Source organism: Erpetoichthys calabaricus, chromosome 13 (assembly GCF_900747795.2).
Source record: "Erpetoichthys calabaricus chromosome 13, fErpCal1.3, whole genome shotgun sequence".
NCBI classification, from domain to species: domain Eukaryota; kingdom Metazoa; phylum Chordata; class Cladistia; order Polypteriformes; family Polypteridae; genus Erpetoichthys; species Erpetoichthys calabaricus.
In genome coordinates, this window is record NC_041406.2 from 4006173 (window position 1) to 4027295 (window position 21123).

General features: G+C 41.8%; 1 protein-coding gene across 1 annotated transcript in view; it reads right to left on the minus strand.

The window, feature by feature from the left end:
- The window catches only part of pik3r4 (phosphoinositide-3-kinase, regulatory subunit 4), a 110062-nt gene extending 88939 nt beyond the window's left edge, over positions 1-21123 (minus strand). Inside the window, exons 1-4 of the mRNA XM_028817890.2 lie at positions 20904-21123; positions 11585-12332; positions 5321-5454; positions 199-781 (exon numbers count right to left, since the gene is read on the minus strand). Coding sequence (XP_028673723.1) covers positions 199-781; positions 5321-5454; positions 11585-12302 — 1435 coding nt within the window. The 5' untranslated portion in view covers positions 12303-12332; positions 20904-21123. The remainder of the gene's footprint in view (positions 1-198; positions 782-5320; positions 5455-11584; positions 12333-20903) is intronic.

Genomic DNA, 21123 nt, shown 5'->3' on the forward strand with positions numbered 1-21123 from the left:
TTCTGTTTTTCACCTGCATTGTTATCATTTTTTAATTTAATATTATTTATTGTATCAGTATGCTGCTGCTGAAGAATGTGAATTTCCCATTGGGATTAATAAAGTATCTATCTATCTATCTATCTAATAGAAACATTTATACACACACACACACACACACACACACACACACACATACACATACAGTATTATAGTTACCTGCATATGCTAATCTCACTATTGTAGCTTCATCTTGTGTTAGATGAGCAATTCCTGGAAGAATGTACTCTGGGTAGATATTGATGTCATTTCGAGGAACTTCCTTGACAAGAGCGAGAACTTTAGTTAGTGTTCTTACAGCTTCTGCCCTTACTCTGGGCACTGGATCATTGCAGAAATGCAACAGGTATGGCGTGATGCGATCCAGCAAGATTTCCACCGACAACCTCCCTGCCAGATGCAGAATGAGCTCCAGAGCCGCCAGCTTGGAATCACAGTAACAGAGGGTCTGAAGGCAGGAGGTAATGACAGATACTAGAATCACCAGGCCATGTTCCTTGGTTTCACCTTCAGTCTTTTCCGTTTGGTCACAACCACACAGATTGTGGATGATGTTGTCAAGATCTTTGCGGATCACAAGAATACGTTCATCAGCAGACTGAAAAGTCTCCTTGGCAAACTGAGCCATGTATGGCTGCAGGAACGTATAAAAAATGTCAGGAAAAGCTTTGTTCCTCTGTTGTTTAAGATACTCTTCTGCCGTTAAGCGCTTTTCTGGCTCCCTCTGGATCATCTGAGCAACCTGTTAGAGTGCAAAGTTGAGAAGAGTTAGCTTACTATACAATTAAAGGAACACTATATACTGTATACCCCCCTCATTTACTAAAACAGCCATAAGAAATAAATCACTCACTTGTCATTATGTAAGCATACAAGATGTTTAAAGGGACAAAGACGACAAACATCTATGCTGTTTGAAAAACAGGAATGTGTTTCCTGATTCTGTCTGTTGTCGTGTAAATTTGTTTGATGATTCCTTGAGAGTTGAAATATTAACATTTACTAGCCAACCCGCGGCGTAGCATACGCTGCATAACTATGTATTGATGGGTGAACACTTCCTGAAAGACACAGTTGTCCAAATGGGGTTGGTTTTGAGGATATGACTGTAGGTGAATGAAAAGATGTAACTCTGGAGAGGGCAACATACAATACAGCGTTTTACACACTGAATACAGTGATTCACATTTGCGACAAACAAATTGTTTTACACGCTGCACACAGCGATTCACATCCGCGACAAATATGATTCTTTTTAGATGGTGCTGCCGCGTCCACCCTCGTTCTCGAAGCATACACACCGCCTGGTCATGTGCCCGGTCGCAAGAGAAACTCACGGAGACCCGCCCACCAACTCTAAGACCATGGCGTGTAAAACAGTTTGCGATGGTGGACGCGGTCGTGCATCATAACCGAAAAGAATACAGTGGAACCTTGGTTCACGACCATAATTCGTTCCAAAACTCTGGTCGTAAACCTATTTGGTCGTGAACCGAAGCAATTTCTCCCATAGGATTGTATGTAAATACAATTAATCAGTTCCAGACGGTACGAACTGTATGTAAATATATATTTTAAGTTTTTAAGCACAAATATAGTTAATTAAACCATAGAATGCACAGCGTAATAGTAAACTAAATGTAAAAACATTGAATAACACTGAGAAAACCTTGAACAACAGAGAAGACTAACAGTGCAATAGTTCGCGCTATAGCACTACCAACCGCTGGCTAAAAACAATTTTTTTTTTTTTTTTAATGAGTTTTAAGGACAGGGAAAAAAATGAACATTTGAAAAAATCCGTAATTTAATAAACCACCAAGAAAAGTAACATTGCAACAATGCAGGCTACGAACCGATCGCTGTAAACAGAAGTGAAAACAAAATCAAGCCCAGTGCATTCTTTAACTGCCTTCCTACCTTATGAGTCCAGCCCCCTCTCTCTTGCCCTGCCTGTGTGTGTGCGCGGCTCTCTCTCACGGGCTGCCTGTGTGTGTGCGCGGCTCTCTCTCACGGGCTGCCTGTGTGTGTGCCTCTGTCTCTCTCTGGTGCTGCCTCTGTGTGAACCGAGGTTCCACTGAGGTTGACTAATGAAAAGTCAACGTGGCTCAGAGGTGCGTGTGGAGTCTAGCAGAGACGAACGTGAATGACGCCCGGTGTTGTGAGTTGCTGCGTCCGAGTTGGTGGGCGTGGCTCGGCGAGTTGTCGTCGCATCCAATGACGCGGTGTTATTGTGAGTTGCTGCGTCCGAGTTGGTGGGCGTGGCTCTGCGAGTTTTCATCGTATCTAATGGTCTTAGAGTTGGTGGGCGTGGCTCCTTCCTGCGTGCTTTCATGGGTGTCTTGCTTGCTCTGGCGGTGGCTTAGTGAATTATACATTATATATATATATATATATATATATATATATATATATATATATATATATATATATATATATAGTAGGGCTGTCCACACCTCACCTACTATATAATACAAGACTAAGGTTTGCATGTGTCCAGCCCCTATGAGCTATCTGATTGAAAGAGAAAGTACAAGTGCAAGACACATGAGTAGGAGTAAAAGTAATTGAGGCCTGCTGAGAGTCACTTTCAAAGACGAGAATTAAATATTTAGTCAGGATGCAAGCAAGGCACCTTGAAAAGACAGAGTATGTGAAGCAGGCTTTACAGGAACATGCTGGAAAGAGGGAGCGCCAGTCATGAGAGGGAGAGGATACCCAGGAGAGTGGCTGAAGGGTACATATTGGGAAAGACATATCAGTTACTACCCATGATTCCTGTCGAAGACTGATAATACAATCATTTTAAAATATATGTCCTATTGTTCTATGTATACCTTCATAGCCTCTCCGCTGTATTTGTGTGTGTCTGAAGCTCTCTTCACAGACGCTCCCTTTCTCGAGCATGTTCCTGTAAAGCCTGCTTCTCAGACTCTGTCATTATTTTCGAGGCACCTTTCTCAACCTCTTGTTCAGTTTTATAGGTTTTGAAGGCGACTCAATCAGCGAGTGTCTTGACTTCTTCCTCGTGTGTCCCACACTCGCACTTCCTCTTTCGTTGCATCACCAAAGTCAAAATCGCATCAGAGGAATGTATAAAGAGGGTATGAGGAAAGCTAAAAAGCAATTTGGAAATACGGCAGGAAATTCTCCTAATTTTTCCGTCCATGTTTAGATTTGTTCCAAATTTGGGGCTGCCTTAGTGAGCTCAAAATTGACATGTTCAGAACATTATTATTTCCAGAGTTTGCTACTGTTTAAGCCCATGTATGAATACAGAATGTCAGCTATTGAAAATGGACTGTAAGTTTTGGAATTTGAGGCGTCTATGCATTCAAAGTGCGACTCTACAAAGACCTAAGGCAGAAGGTGGCATGGCACTACCTAACTTTCAAATTTATTACTGGGTGGAAAATATAAAGACTAAAGACCTGGGCATTCATGAAACATACACGAGCCTGGTCTGCAATAGAAATAAAATCCTTCTATGCTTCTTTATATGCCCTGTCCCCAGAAAATACAAATTATCATCAATATACCAATAATTGTCCATCAGTCTCTCAGAATATGGAACCAATACAGGAAGCACTTTAAAGCTTAGAAGCTTTTATCTGTTGCATTTCTACATCATAATGACCTTTCTCTGCCCTCTCAAAACTACACAGTATTTAATGATTGGAAAACATCCGGGATTAAAACACTTAGAGAATTATACAGTACATAGACTAGCTGTGTAAGCCCATGCTGTAAAAAGCCCGGGGTCCTAGATACTATTGAAATTGTCAGAAAAAATTGAAATGTATAGATGTCAGGTAATTGAAAGGAACTACTCTGGGCGCCTCTCTCCTAGGAGGATTTGTTTTGCTGATGTGCTCACCTCGCTTGTGTATTAGCGGCTAAGCGACTTTGTCTTTCTTCGGAGGTTTCGCTTTGCCGACGTGCTTGCCTTGCTTGTGTATTAGCGGCAGGAGGAAAAGGATAAGTCAAAAATCACATTGCTCTGAGGGACTGGACACCCAGACTTTAGTGTTTTATTATATAGTGGATTTTAAAATGTATTATATTACATCATTTGGCTAGTATTCTAATAATACTATTCAAATTAGCTGGGTCAAAGGATTATGTATGGAGACGGTCAAGGGACAGTGGAGCATTTTTAACAGTGCTTGACATATAAGATGGCACAAATTTATGTCCAAATTCAGAAACATTAAGAAATTAAAGAGAACCCCAATGTAAAAAAGAGTTTAAAAAAACAAACAAAAAAAAGAATTACAAAGGAAAAAACAGCTGTATGATGTGTAATGATTAGGGTTTATAGGCACATCAGAGGAATGTAAAAAGAGGGTATGAGGAAAGCAAAAGTATAAGTGCAATAATTATTCTTAACTGGAGAATGCATCTTATTTACGCCTGTTCCATTCAAACATATGAGATATGTGCTCACTATAGCTGTGGCAAAAGTTTTGAGAAGGACATAAATATTAATTTTCACAAAGTTTGCTGCTTCAGTGTTTTTAGATCTTTTTGTCAGATATTTCTATGGTATACTGAAGTTTAATTAGCATTTCATAAGTACATTGGCCATATTTTAGTTATAAAAAACATTACTTTTTCTTCAAAAGCTCAATGAATGATAAATTTAATTAATTTAATTTGATTTTAAGTCTAACATATACAATAAAGATGATATAATTACATATGATCAATTTGAACTTAACAAAACAGAATTCAAATCCGAGCACGTGGGCAAAATGAATCCTCTGAAGAAAGTCAGTCGCTTAGCTGCTAATGCACAAACGATGTGAGCACGTTGGCAAAACGAAACCTCCTAGGAGAGAGATGCCCAGAGTAGTTCTTTTCAATTACCTGACATCTCTACATTTCCATTTTTCAATAGTTTCTGGGACCATGTGCATTTTACAGCACGGGCTTACACAGCTAGTTAAATTAGAATAAGTTCAAACCCTGTTTACAATTGAATTTAATAGAGGTATTTTCAATCAATTTTGTAGAAAGATTTAAAAATGTAGACTCATTTTTATACCCAATACAAGAGGAATAATCCAAAGTTTTATTGTCTACAGATCCTGTGTGGAAAGGCAGAAGTCCGAACGGAGTCCTTCTTTTTTTTTTTTTTTCTCGTCACCCCCAAACAAAATGAGGTAAATAAAATGAACTCACCGTTTACATTTTAGATCTGAACAAAAATACTCAAAACATAGATGAGAGAATTTACAAGTAAACAGAAATTGCTGTCAAAATAAATGGAAGTACAAACCAGGTGACGAATGTTCCTGTCCTCAATTTTGGTGAGCACCTGTTCAGGTTGGAAATGTCCTTTTCGATAGGCCAGCAGCTGAGAAAGGTCAAATAACGGAACTCCTTCTGTAAAGAGTTCTGCTATGACACAACCTAAAAATAAAAACATAAACAGATAAATAAAGATATACAAACACAATCAGAAAAGGAAAACTGAACAAGTTAAAAATCTTTGTGACATACTGATTAAAATGTACAAAACTGTCCCTTTGTTATTCAGTCCCCTGTCTTAGAATGCACACTTTGTACAACCTCAGACACACTTTTGTACTCTTAAATGGCTTTGTCCGACTGGCGAAACTGTCCATGTAATGCTAACCTTGAAACAGCTGTCAGAAAACTGACCACAGAACACAGCCTTCAATGGATTTGCTTTCTAACAGCGATGACGCCCAGCTTACTGGAATAGTGCCGCCTGTGCCCCTTCTTCTTCAGTGACGACCTCTAGTACTGCCAAGTTAGCTATGACTCACCTTCCATCTTGATTTACAATACATATTAGATTTGATTATTTATAAAATCACATTTAAAACAACACTTCAAGCCAAAGTGCTGTACAAAAAAGCATTAAAATAAACACAATACAAACAATCATGCAAAAGCAGATTAATAAAACAACCAATTGTAAACATCCACCACAATCCCATCATACACAATGAAAGACAGAAGAAAACAAGGAGGTCTTAAGCTGACTTTTAAAAACCTCGACCGAGGATGAAGACCTGATGTTCAGAGGCAAGTCATTCCAAAGCCGTGGAGCAACAACTGAAAAAGCTCGGTCTCCCCTCGACTTCAGCTGAGATCTTGGCACTACAAGGAGCAGTCGTCCAGATGACCTCAGTGCTCTTGGTGGCACATAGGGGTGAAGGAGGTCACATATATATACATCCAAGGCTTTAAAAACAAACAACAAGATTTTAAAATCAATGTGACACCTCACTGGTAGGCAGTGGAGGGAGACAGAGGCTAAAATGGCGGAGATGTGAACCCTTTTTTCTCAACCCAATCAAAAATCTCGCTGTCGCGTTCTGAACCAGCTGAAGGCGCGACAGAGCAGATTTTGGCAGACCCACATATAAGGAATTACAATAATCTAGGCGAGATGTAATAAAGTCATGAATGACTGACTGTTTCTAAGTCCTTTTGTGATAGAAAGGATTTCAGTTTAGAAATTTGCTTCAGTTGGTAAAAACTGGACTTTACTAACACAGAGATTTGTTTTTCAAAACTTAGTGATGACTCAAAAATGATACCTCGGTTTCTGACATCATTCTGAATTATTGTTGCCAAAGGTCCTAAATGCATGCCGATTTCAACTGAAGATGTGGTAGGAACAAAAATAATGACTTCCGTTTTATTTTCATTTAATTGCAAGAAATTTTGTGCCATCCAATATTTAATATCCTCAAAGCATTTCAACAGCTTTTTTACAGATGAAGTGATGTCAGAACTAACTCTGAGGCACAGCTGCATATCAATGTTAATCTATGTTATGTTTGTAAAAGATGGCCCTCAAGGGGAGCAGGTAAACGGAAAATAGAAGGGGAGCCAGGATAGAACCTTGAGGGAGAGGAGCTGGCTGAGAGAAATTCCCATCTCTGTTAACAGACACAGATCTGCCTTTCAGGTAGGACACATAAACCAATTCAGTGCACAGCCTTGAATGCCTACTTCATCCTCAAGCCATTTTAACAGAACTCCATGGTCCACTGGGTCAAATGCTGCACTGAGATCCAGCAAGACCAAGATTGCAGAAGAGCCAGAGTCCAAAGTTAATAGAATATCATTTGTTACCTTCAGCAGAGCTGATTCAGTACTATGAAGTTTTTTAAAATCTAACTGAAACACATCACATACATTGTTATCCTCCAGATATGAAATTAACTGCAAAGAAACCCACTTTCTCCATCATTTTGGACAGAAATGGGAGCTTAGAAATAGGTCTGTAGTTTGAAAGAGCTGTAGGATCAAGTGTGGGCTTCTTCAGCAAAGGCTGAACAATTCCATGTTTAAAGTTGTCTGGCATTATACTGGATTTTAGACAGTTGTTAATAATAGCCGACACAATTGGACTAAACGCTCTAAAAGTATCTTTAAATAGGCGTGCAGGTAAGACATCTAGCGGATAATTGGAAGGTTTCATAGGCAGGATTATGTCAGCTAGCTGAGAAGAGTCAATAGGTTGAAAGGAAGTAAACTGGCTGTGCACTGGCCTTAGAGTGACTGGTGTCTTCCCACAGTACTCAACACTTGGAAGAGTAATGCTGGAATGAATGGCTTGAATTTTATTTATAAAATAATTAAGAAAAAGCTCACAGGTCTCAAGCGTATTCTCAGGGAAGCTGCTGACAGGTGGGTTTAAAAGAGTGTTTATGGTGCTAAACAGCACCCTAGGTCTCGAGGCAGCATTCGCAATTAAACACGATAAAAAATGTGATTTTGCTGATCTCACAGACTCTTGATATGAAATTCTTAGAACTCTCTGGGAGTCCTAAGAGACCTGCAGTTTGTCCTTTTTCCACTCCGTTCAGCCTGCCTGCATTTCTGTCCAAGCGCATGAGTGGCCTCATTTAGCCAGGGCTGAACACTGGCCTTTACCTCGGCTCTCCTTAACTTTAAGGGTGCGACCAGATCCAGAGTATCCGTACAAGTGAGATGGAGCAGCTTAACTATATCAGTAATATCTTGACACACAGAGAGGGCTTCTAACACCAAGGGTAAATGACTGTCAGAAAAAATATCACAGAATTTCCACGCTGTGTCAGCATTTATACAGCGTGAAAAGTGCTGTGATTTAGTGAAATTGATGGACGGACACAAAAACTTAATTTCAAAAACAACTGCAAAATGATCAGAAATGCCGACGTCAGAGATCTCCAGGGGCCTCATGTATAACAGTGTGCGTAGAACTCACACTATAACATGGCGTAAGCACAAAAGCGGAAATGTTCATACGCACAAAAAAATCCAGATGCATAAATCTGTGCGAACGCCAACTTCCATGTTCTTCCGCTACATAAATCCCAGTCAGCGTGAAAAGTAATGCACGTGCACGCGCCTGCTGTCCCGCCCCAACTCCTCCCAGAATTACGCCTCTTTGAATATGCAAATCAACATAAATAGCCCTTAAGCTCAGCGTTCTGTGAAAAGGCAATAGCAAAACCACAGGGGGAAATAGAAGAATTTCAGCGAATACCAAGTGGAGGCAAAGGACAGTGCGATAAACAACAAAAGGAAGTTGATCGAGTGACATAGTGATTGAGGACCCCTGACCTAAATCAACTGTCTGGAATATCACGAAGAAGAAAGAATGCACTGGTAAGCTCAGTAATTGGAAACTGGAAATTGGTAGGCCAAGGAAGACCTCCACTGGTGACGACAGTAGTATCCTCACTATGATAAGGAAAAAGCTCCAAAGGCCTCTCTGACAGATCAGAAACAGTCTTCAGGAGGCAGATGTGGACGTGTCAGAGAAGACTATCTGCTAAAGACTTCATGAACAGAAATACAGAGGACACACTGCAAGATGCAAACCATGATTTAGCTGTAAAAACAGGATGGTTAGATTACTTATTTGCCAAAAAATACTTAAAAGAGCTTGCAGAATTCTGGAAAATGGTCTTGTGGACAGATGAGACAAAGATGAACCTGCGGTATCAGAGTGATGGCAAGAGCCAAAGTGTGGAGATGACAAGGAACTCCCCGAGATACAAAGCAGAACACATCATCTGTTAAACATGGCAGTGCTGGGGGTGTTATTGCTTGGGCATGTATGGCTGCCACAGGTCCTGGCACACTTCACTTCATTGATGATGGAACTGCTGACAGGTGTGTAGAAACATCTGATCTGCTCATGTTCCTGTCAATGTCTTCAAACTCTTTGGACGGCACTTTATCCTACAGAAAGATCGTGATCAAAACATGCTGCTAAATTTTTCAAAGCTAAGAAATGGAAAACTCTTGAATTACTAAGCCAGTCACCTGATTCCATATGCTGAAGAGAACACTTAAAGGGGCAAGCCCCTGAAACAAGCAGGAGCTGAACATGGCTGCATTAGAGGCTTGGCAGACCATCACCAGAGAAGATCCTCAGCACCTGGTGATGTCCATGAATGGCAGACTTCAAGCAGTTATTGCATGAAAAGGATATGCACCAAAGACCTACATCTGATGGCTTTAATATACCGACCATTGCTATGTTCCAAATATTATGATGTCCCCCATGAAACTGGGGGAAACTTGTAGAAAAAGTGTTGGTCATTTCTACATGTTGTGACCGAAATATACTCCTCAAAACAATGAAAGGAACCCTTTTTAATGAGAGTATAGCATCAAGACAATGACACTTGTGGGCTATTGATCTGCTCAGTGAAGTAGCAGAGGGTCTTGTCAATCAGTTTCAGCTGCTTTGGTGCACTAGAGGGGCAACAATGAGATGACCCCCAAAACAGGAATGAATGGTTTAACAGGTGGAGGGAGGCCATTGACATTTTTTCCTCCTTATCTGTTTTGTCACTCGTTTTGCATTTGGCTATGGTCAGTGTCACTACTGGTAGCATGAGGCCATACCTGGACCCTACAGAGCTGGCACAGGTAGTCCAACTTCTCCAGGATGGCAGGCACATCAATACATGCCATTGCCAAAAGGTTTGTTGTGTCTCCCAGCAAAGTATCATGGTCATGATGGAGATTCCAGGAGACAGACAGGCAGTTCCTCTAGGTGAGCTGAACAGGGCCCCTCGTAGAAGGTCCTTAACCCATCAGCAGGACCCACAGCTATCTGCTCCTTTGGGTGAGGAGGAACAGGAGAAACAGGACGAGCACTGGCAGAGCCTACAAAATGACCTCCAGCAGGCAGGCTGGCCACTGGGTGTGAATGTCTCTGAGCAAACAATCGGAAACAGACTTCATGAGGGGGGGCCTGAGGGCCCGACAATGTCCTCTAGTGGGCACCATGGAGCTCGAATGGCATTTGTCATAGCATACCAGAACTGGCAGCTCCACCACTGGCACCCTGTGCTTTTCTCAGAGGAAAGCAACAATGAGACGACCCTGAGCATTATGTGACAAGACATGAAAGGGTCTGGAGAAGCCGTGGAGAATGTTATGCTGCCTGTAACATTGTACAACATGTCCGGTTTGGCAGGGGGCCAGTGATGGTCAGTCTGGGGGGGGAGGCATATCCATGGAGAAACGCACAGACCTCTACAGGCTAGACAACAGCACCGCAGGACTGCCATTAGGTATCGGGATGAAATCCTTGGAGCCATTGTGAGACCCTATGCTGGTGCAGGACAATGCCTGGCCTCATGTGGCGAGAGGATGAAGGAATTGATACCATTGACTGGCCAACACCCCACGCTCACTCACCTGACCTCAATCCAATAGAACACCTCTGGGTGGGACATTAAGTTTCGGTCCATCTGACGCCTCAGCCTGTCCAGGAGCTCAGTGATGCCCTGGTCCAGATCTGTGAGGAGATCCCCCAGGACACCATCCGTCGTCTCATTAGGACGTTGTCAGGCATTCATACAAACTACTGAGTATGATTTGGAGTTGCTGCAATGACATTTTGGCCAAATGGACTCGCCTGCCTGCCTTCCTTTAATTTTCGGGGTGTCTCTCTGTCAGTTGATCGTTTTCATTTCCATCCTTTTGTTCCTCACACATCACCATATCAGTCCATACCAGTAGAGAGAGCCAGCAGGAGTTTTTTTCCCATTAAGATCCAATGTCTTTTCAAAGTGTTCCTTTCATGTTTTTGAGCAGTTAATAACAGATCTGGAATTTTTTTTAGGAGAAGTGGGCACAAAATCGCCATGTTCAGATGTGCCAAACTGATAGACTCTTACCGAAAAAGACTGAGTGCTGTAATAAAATCAAAACGGTGATTTAACGAAGTATTAGTTTAGGGGGTCTGCACACTAATGACACCAGCTTTTTTTTTTTTCACTAAACACTTTCTGATTTGTTTTCACTTGCTTTGTTTTAGATTGCAGTTTTGCAGTAAAGGTGGGATCATTTCTGACAGGATTACTCGTTTTCATTTTCATTTTTTTTTTTAAATCAGACCTGCCATGTTGGCATGAAAACTTTTTACGTCCATTGCATGCTAAAGCTATGCCTAAACAAACTGAAGCATTTTGTACAATGATAATAGCAAACAATGACGTAACAGACGAAATCATTTCAGAATTAGGGTTCCAAAGACTATTAATACAACCTGCTGAGAAAATATCCATGGCTTGCTTGAGCTCCCCTCGTGTGCGCTGACTGGTGCTCGCGAGGTCCACAAGCGGAGTTGTCTGGTCGCTGTCTGTCGCAAACATATTGCCATCCACAAATCGCTCAGGGGCAATATAGCAAGTTCTCCTCCGGGAGGTGTCAAAAAAATAATTAAAATCTGCCGGATTATCTTCCGGGAGGTAGGTTGGTTTAAAGCTAGCAAAGTCAGCCAACAGAACCCAGTTCCAGCTTGTCACCATAATATTTTCAGTTTTTATGTCTCCATGTCGGACTCCCGATTTATGAGACTGGTCCACTGCATTCAAGATCTGGAAGGCAATCCACTTCTTTTCAATGTTGTTAAGGAAGGGTCGGGTGCTGATCCTGTCATACAGGTTATCCCTCACATACTGCCGGAACAATATGGCGGCCTTTTCATTTAAGGTGGCCTTTTGGAAAGGGAGGCAATTTTGGGATGAGTGCAGTCTTATCTTCAGTTCTTCTAGCTCTTGCTTGTAACTGGTCAAAGGTAACGTCGGATCCTGGATGGCAAACACTTTAACCACCACTAAACCTTCTCTGTGCTTGGCTCTAGCCACTTTAAAGAACCTTGTGCTACCGAGGCTCTTGTCATACTCATAATCGTGAATGTCGGAGAAGTAACTGTCGACAGAAAGAATCTGAGAAGGGGCAATGCCAGCCAGCTGATTTCCCATGATGCTCTCACAGTCCAATTCAGCTATTTCCTGCAAAGAGAAATGTTTCAGTTAGTAATTATAGTGTCAAACCTATTCTCAATCTCTTGTAGTACAAAGTGGCCACTTTTCCATTTACATTGGAAAGGCACGATAGATAGATAGATAGATAGATAGATAGATAGATAGATAGATAGATAGATAGATAGATAGATAGATAGATAGATAGATAGATAGATAGATAGATAGATAGATAGATAGATAGATAGATAGATAGATAGATAGATAGATAGATAGATAGATAGATAGATAGATAGAGCTTAAAACATGAGTACAGCACCTGTTGTACAAGAGTAAAATAGAAAGGCTGTGCCTACTGGGAAAAATTCAGGGCACTACTCATTCCAAAATAGCAGACTTATATGAGGTCCTTGGAATAGCAGGAGTTTAACTCTTTTAATTGTCAAAGCTATTAATTATATCAAGAAATTAAAAAATAAAATGGGTAAGGGTATGTAGGTTTTTTTTTTTTTTTTTTAAGTCGTTAACTGTATTTTCATCCTAATTTTCATTCTGCTTTTCCAGGTGTTCTGGTTATTTAATTGAGTATTTACTAATCAGTGGGTCTCACTCTGAAGTTGTTGCAGCTTTCATTATTCTGGGTGTCTACTCTGCTGGTTGTTAATGGTCGCTATTAGGGTTAAATGAAGGGAGCAAACTACACCGGAAAAGGGGAAAATAATAGGAAAACAACAAAAGAGAGTTAAGAATGTATAGCTTTAGAAAAAAAATAGAAATATTTGTAAATGTCTTATAAATGTAAAAACCATACTGTTGTTTTTTTTCTGAATGCAGAATAAGAGAAGAGATAAAAAAGACCATCTAATTAAAGGAGATCGGTTGTTATCAATTATTATCACAGATTGTGAATCTCATTGGAACAAAAACCTGCAGCCACAGGAGGTCCCCAGGACCGAGTTTGGGAACCACTGCTATAATATATACAGTTACAGAAATATAAATAAATGTATTTTATAATATAACACTTGTGGCGAGTGGCTGGGGGTGGTACCCAGCTGGGACGCCCAGAAGGACTGGAGGAGGGATTACGTCTCTTCCAGACCATGAGGGGGCGACCACCCTGGTGGCTTTGGGGACCATGGGAACAGAGCTTAGAAGCTCAACCCTATAGGGGCCTGTGGTCACTGCCAGAGGGTGCCCAGATGACAGGAGAGCCCTGGTCCTCAGCACTTCCGCCACACCCGGAAGTGCTGGGGGGAAGAAGACCAGGGACACCCGGAGTGCTTCCGGGTGTACAGCCGGCATTTCTGCCACACCAGGGTGTGCCGGCAGTCGCTCACTGGGAGGCACCTGGAGCACATCGGGGTGGGTTTAAAAGGGGCTGCCTCCTTCCATTCGATGGCTGGAGTCAGGAGAGTAGAAGGACGGAGCTCAGAGGAGAGGAGTGGAGTGGAGTGGAGGCGGGCCTGAAGAGAGAGAGGCATAGTGAGAGGTCTGGACTTTGGGGGTGAAAGTGGGTTGTGTGCTGTGTTTCACTGTAAATAATTGTGTAAATAAACGTGTGCGGTGCATTTAAACAATGTCTGCCTGTCTGTGTCCGGGCTGTTCCCCACACACTCTATCTAAGGTACATTTTGTGTTCATATTTAGTTATACATTGGTCATGAAATTCTGGCATTGTTAAAGAATAATGTTCTTGTATAACTGTTGTACAATTCAGCTTTTGGATACTAATCTTTTGTATTTTCTGTTGGTTTGTATTGTTTTTACCAAATAAAACTAGTTTTGGTATAAGCAAACCTGATTACTTCTTATTAATAACTTTGAACATGAACTATAAAATGATACTGAAACAAGGGTAATTCAGTCAGTGAGTCAGTCATCTTCCAACCCACTATATTCTAACACAGGGTCACAAGGGGCCTGCTGGAGCCAATCCCAGCCAGCACTGGGCGCAAGGCAGGAACAAATCCCCAGGCAGGGCACCAGCCCACCGCAGGGCAACACAAGGATAATTGACTACCTAAAAAGGTTATAGCTAAGTAACTCAGTGAGGTGCATTTTTTTAAAAGTTTATAAAACAACTGCTAAAATATTTTGCTTTATTGACATGTTCATTTAACATAATATAATTAATTTAACAGAGAATGAAAAAGTTTCATTTTATGTACTAAATGGACAGCAGTTCCTACCCATTCTAGCATTGGGCTCCATGGGAGAAGCACCCTGGTTGCTTAATTTTTGGAGCTTAAATTATTAAACTGACCTTCCCCAACCACAAATACTAACCTTAAAGTTAGTGGGGGTGGAGCAAAGTTGCCTAGAGGTCCCTAATGTTAATGTCCCCTTTGGGTGCCTAATGTTAAAAAACGAAAATCCGATTTGCGTCACAATAATACAAAAAGGTACTAGCCGTCCATGCCGTCTGCTTAGTACACAAGTACCGTGTCATTCATTTTATATAAAAACTAGACATTAAGCCCGTTACAATAACGGGTGCTAGAACAGTAGTGCATTCTTTTTGAGAATTTTCTTTACGCTCATTTTCCTGTTCTTCTATAGATCTATTTGCTCTTCTGAGTCTTTCTCTTTTAGCAATTTTCTGACGCTCATTATCTTTTTCTTCTTTTTGGGTGGCATGTTTTTAGTAGATAGTCACAGTAATATAGGCTTGTATGTCCATAATATTTTCTGTTACAGTAATACTGGCTTGTATGTGGCTGTAATATGCGTCACTGTATTGTGTGCCTTTAATTTTCTTTCGCAGTAATACTGGTTTGTATTTCCGTAAAATGCCTGGAATTTTGTCTGACAGTAATACTGGTTTTGATGTCCGTAATATGCGTTTAATTTTCTGTCACAACAGTGGGCAATCAGCAGATTCTCCCCAGCAACTGATGTAATGTGTGGCGTGTAGTTGATAATCGTGCTTGTGGCATCTCTCCAGCAAGTACTGTGCAGTTCCCCAGCAAGTATCTTAATCTGTGCTGGCGTGCAGCTGATTATTGTATATGTGGCGTCTCCCCAGTAATGGATTTTATGTGCGCGAAAATAAATCTACTTTTAAAAGTCATCCTATTGTAATATCATGAAAATTCGTATATTTAGGAAAACCCCTTCAACGATTGACACTTTACACTTTACCGGGCCAAGCTTCTTAATCACAAATCTGACATCCTCAGAGTGAACACTTGCACAACCACAAATACTAATCCCACCTCTTTAGGGAAGCTGGTCTCCACGTCTCAGTACCCGATTGGATTTTTCGTGCCTTTTGTTTTAAGCCTTACCTCATTTCCAGAAATCCGATTGGATCGGCCACGCGATATTTTATAGGTCCTGCCCTCTCTGTCATGTGTGACATGTCAGGCGGCCTTTGAAGCGTCTGCTTTGAAGCAGCGCACCGTGCCCCACGCATGCGCACTTCACCAGAACACACACACACAGACACTGGACGCACACAGGGGTTTTATTAAAGAGGATATCATGTTGTTTAAGGATATATTAATTTACTGCATTAAGCAAAATCTAATTATTTTTGATAAAAACAATTTTATTATATGCAACCGATGTACATATGTTTGTTTTATTATAATGTGACATGCCATTTTTTTCAGTGCTCGTATGTTGCACCTTTGGTCCTGGATGACGTTATTTCATCTTACAGTGTGCCGTAATGCAGTGTTTCCTCAACCACTGTGCCATGGCACATACGTGTGCCATGAGAAATCATCAGGTGTGCCGTGGAAGATTATCCAATTTCACCTGATTGGTACTCTAAGGCTGCCTGTTTGTTCTGCCTGTCACTAGAGGGCAGTACAACTTCTTGCTCCAATTAAGTGGGTTGCCAACTGCCAGTAAAACAGAAAAAGACGAAGAAGAAATATGAAAGTACATAGTCATGCTGCGAGTGAGACAACGCCACAGGTAATAGCGATGGATAAACATTTGAAAAGAAAAAGTAGTCAATCTGACCTGGGTTCTGGAGAAAATTCCAACCCAGATGAAGGCTCTAGCATGAGTAGTGGTCAGAAGACAACAAAAAAGGTGAGCTCAAGACAATACAATGAAAGTTATCTTGCCTTTGGATTCACTTCTACTGGGGAAGCAACCAAGCCAATTCCGCTATGCCTGGTGTGCGGGGAAAAATTGTCAAACAGTGCCATGGTTCCAAGTAAACTTAAACACCATCTCCAGACAAAAGACCCATAACTTCAAAACAAGAACACAGACTATATTTTGTTCAACTGCGTGAATAGACTGAGAAACAGGCAGCGCTAATGAGGAAAACCACCAAGATGAGTGAGAAAGCAATTAAAGCTAGCTACCATGTTGCTGAACTCATCGATAAACCAAAACAGCCATACACCGTAGCAGACACATTAATACTACCTGCCTGCAAAATCATCGTAAAAGAGATGATCGGCCGTGGCGCTGTTAAAGAAATAGCCCAAGTCCCTCTCTCAAATAATACAATTTCCAGACGTATTGAAGACATGTCTGCTGACACTGAAAAGACAGTTTTGGAAAAGTTGCGCATTAGTGGCAAATTTGCATTGCAAATCGATGAATCTATGGATATCAGTGGACATGCACAACTTATGGCAAATGTGCGCTTTGTACATGGAGACATCATCAGAGAAAACTTTCTGTTTTGCAAGGAACTGCTAGAAAGAACAACAGGAGAGGACATTTTTCAAGTTGTGTCAGAGTACCTTGAACAAGGAGGACAGAAGTGGCAAAACTGCGTAGGTGATTGCACCGATGGAGCAGTTGCCATGCTCGGGCAGACCAAAGGATTTGTAAACAGAGTGAAAGAGCAACATCCAGATGTCGTTGCGACGCATTGTTTTCTGCACCAGGAAACACTCGTTGCCAAGACATTGCCGGCAGACCTAGCTGCTGTACTGGAAGATGTTGTGCGCAAGATAAACTTTGTGAAGACGAGACGTGTAAAAAGTCGCATTTTCGCATCACTGTGTGAGGAAATGGGAGCGCAACATAAAGTGTTATTGCTCCACTCTGAAGTCTGGAGGCTGTCCTGCGGCAAAGTTTTAGCCTGTGTGTATGAGCGGTCAAAGTTTTTGACAAATCAGAAGTATGATGATGCTAAGTTGCTCTCAAGTGACGAGTGGTGTGCAAGACTGGCATATCTGGCAAATATATTTCAACATCTGAATGACCTGAACACATGAATACAAGGCCGAAATGAAAGCCTGCTCACAAGTACAGATAAAATAAAGGGATTTTTTTCAAAGGTGCAGCACTGGAAACAACATGTCGAAAGTACCAACCTTAACATGTTCCCACACACCCAGAAATGGCAGAGTGTCAACAGTGCTGCACTGTGTGAGACAATAGGCAAACATCTCCAAAGTCTTGAGCAGAAGTTATCATGTTATTTCCCTTCACTTTCCACTGATTGCCTTGACTGGGTTAGGAACCCATACAGCTCAACTGCAGTTGGAAAGGACAGGACTTTGCAGGAGCAGGAAGAAATAACTGAACTGACACAAAATTGTGGTCTAAAACTGAGCTTTGCTGATCTACCTTTGGACAGCTTTTGGCTGACTGCTGCCAAGGAGTTCCCAATTCTAGCAAACAATGCTATTTCAGTTCTGCTCCCTTTCTCCACAACCTATCTATACGAGGTGGGCTTTTCAAGCATGACTGCTATAAAGACGAAAAAAAGAGAGAGACTCGGAGCTATTGAGGAAGATCTTCGTGTGTGTCTTTCTTCAATTCCTGCAAGAATATCAGCTTTGTGTTCAACTAAACAGGCCCAGGTTTCACACTGAGTAAGTAAATTGAGACTAGATTTTCATTATATTTCAATAAATACACTTTTTGTGACATTTTTGTTTGGTGGTGTGCCTTCTGTATTTTTCTAATGTGAAATATGTGCTGTGGCTCAAAAAGGTTGGGAAACACTGCCTTAATGTACATGCTTGAGAGGACAATATAGCTCTACTTGACTTGACTTCTCCCAGTATACCCAGCATCTCTCCTCTGCACATGTCCAAACCAACGCCATCTCGCCTCTCTGACTTTGTCTCCCAACTGTCCAACTTCAGCTGACCCTCTAATGTCCTCATTTCTAATCCTGTCCATCCTCGTCACCCCCAATGCAAATCTTATCATCTTTAACTCTGTCACCTCCAGCTCTGTCTCCTGTGCCACCGTCTCCAACCCATATAACATACAGTGCATCTGGAAAGTATTCACAGTGCATCACTTTTTCCACATTTTGTTATGTTAGTCTTATTCCAAAATAGATTAAATTCATTTTTTTCCTCAGAATTCTACACACAACACCCCATAATGACAATGCGAAAAAAGTTTGAGATTTTTGCAAATTTATTAAAAATAAAAAAATTGAGAAAGCACGTGTACATAAGTATTTACAGCCTTTGCCATGAAGCTCAAAATTGAGCTCAGGTGCGTCCTGTTTCCCCTGATCATCCTTGAGATGTTTCTGCAGCTTCATTGGAGTCCACCTGTGGTAAATTCAGTTGACTGGACATGAAAGGCACACCTGTCTATATATCTCTTCAGTCGCCACATTCAAATCACACCCAAAAAACGCACTTCTTCACATTGGCTTTTAATTCTTAACCTGTCTTATTTCCACTTGCTTTTTGCTATTTCTCTGTTTTATTGGGTCCCCTGACCTGTTTTTTAGTGTCTCTGTTTTAATTCTCTCTTAATGTTTGTTTTTAATATTTTGCTTTTAGTCTTGCTTGTTTTAACTGTACAGCGCTTCGGTCAGTTGTAATGCTGTGTTTTTAAGCGCTTAACAAATAAAAATGGTATGGTATGGTATATAAGGTCCCACAGTTGACAGTTCATGTCAGAGCACAAACCAAGCATGAAGTCAAAGGAATTGTCTGTAGACCTCCGAGACAGGACTGTCTCAAGGCACAAATCTGGGGAAGGTTACAGAAAAGTTTCTGCTGCTTTGAAGGTCCCAATGAGCACATTGGCCTCCATCATCTGTAAGTGGAAGAAGTTCGAAAACACCAGGACTCTTCCTAGAGCTGGCCGGCCATCTAAACTGAGCGATCGGGGGAGAAGGGCCTTAGTCAGGGAGGTGACCAAGATCCCGATGGTCAATCTGTCAGAGCTCCAGAGGTCCTCTGTGGAGAGAGGAGAACCTTCCAGAAGGACAACCATCTCTGCAGCAATCCACCAATCAGACCTGTATGGTAGAGTGGCCAGACGGAAGCCACTCCTTAGTAAAAGGCACATGGCAGCCCGCCTGGAGTTTGCCAAAAGGCACCTGAAGGACTCTCAGACCATGAGAAAGAAAATTCTCTGGCCTGATGAGACAAAGATTGAACTCTTTGGTGTGAATGCCAGGCGTCATGTTTGGAGGAAACCAGGCACCGCTCATCACCAGGCCAATACCATCCCTACAGTGAAGCATGGTGGTGGCAGCATCATGCTGTGGGGATGTTTTTTAGCGGCAGGGACTGGGAGACTAGTCAGGATAAAGGGAAAGATGACTGCAGCAATGTACAGAGACATCCTGGATGAAAACCTGCTCCAGAGCGCTCTTGACCTCAGACTGGGGCGACGGTTCATCTTTCAGCAGGACAACGACCCTAAGCACACAGCCAAGATATCAAAGGAGTGGCTTCAGGACAACTCTGTGAATGTCCTTGAGTGGCCCAGCCAGAGCCCAGACTTGAATCCGATTGAACATCTCTGCAGAGATCTTAAAATGGCTGTGCACCGACACTTCCCATCCAACCTGATGGAGCTTGAGAGGTGCTGCAAAGACGAATGGGCCAAACTGGCCAAGGATAGGTGTGCCAAGCTTGTGGCATCATATTCAAAAAGACTTGAGGCTGTAATTGCTGGCAAGGGTGCATCGACAAAGTATTGAGCAAAGGCTGTGAATACTTATGGACATGGGATTTCTCCGTTTTTTTTATTTTTAATACATTTGCAAAAACCTCAAGTAAACTTTTTTCACGTTGTCATTATGGGGTGTTGTGTGTAGAATTCTGAGTTATAAAATGAATTGAATCCATTTTGGAATAAGGCTGTAACATAACAAAATGTGGAAAAAGTGATGCGCTGTGAATACTTTCCGGATGCACTGTAGCTGGTCTCACTACCGTCCTGTAGACCTTCTCTGTCACTCTTGCTGATACCCGTCTGTCACCAATCACTCCTGACACTCTTCTCCACCCTGCCTGCACTCTCTTTTTCACTTCTCTTCCACACTCCCCAAATGTTTAAACTCCTCCACCTTCGCCAACTCCACTCCTTGCATCCTCACCATTCCACTGACCTCCCTCTCATTCACACACATGTATTCTGTCGTGGTTGTCCTACTAGCCTGCATTCCTCTCCTCGGCTCTCTAGGGCAGACCTCCGCCTCTCTAGGGTCTCCTTGACCTGCTCCCTATTCTCGGTATGTAAAACGCAATTCTCTGATACGGTTGGCTGATTTATTCAGACATTCACATTACACCGACATGTTCTCCATAAACTCGTGGAAAATAAAGCGAATGAGTAGCGACGGCCAAAAACGGTACCTGCTAAGCAACACACAGCAGAGAAGTAAACGGTGCAATAACAGACATCCTTTACCTTTGCTCTTTCGTTGTCAGTTTACTTGTAGTGCATCAGATTGTGCTTTCCATCCTGCGGTTATTTTCTCTGCTATGCTGTCTTCGGATGCACGCCGCTATACAAATATTTTCCTTGTGCAGACTGATCTTTATGTGCTCCGATACTGATCCTTATTCATCTGTATTTAATACGTTTTACTATTATGTGGGCTACAATCCACAATTCATTTCCTTTTCTC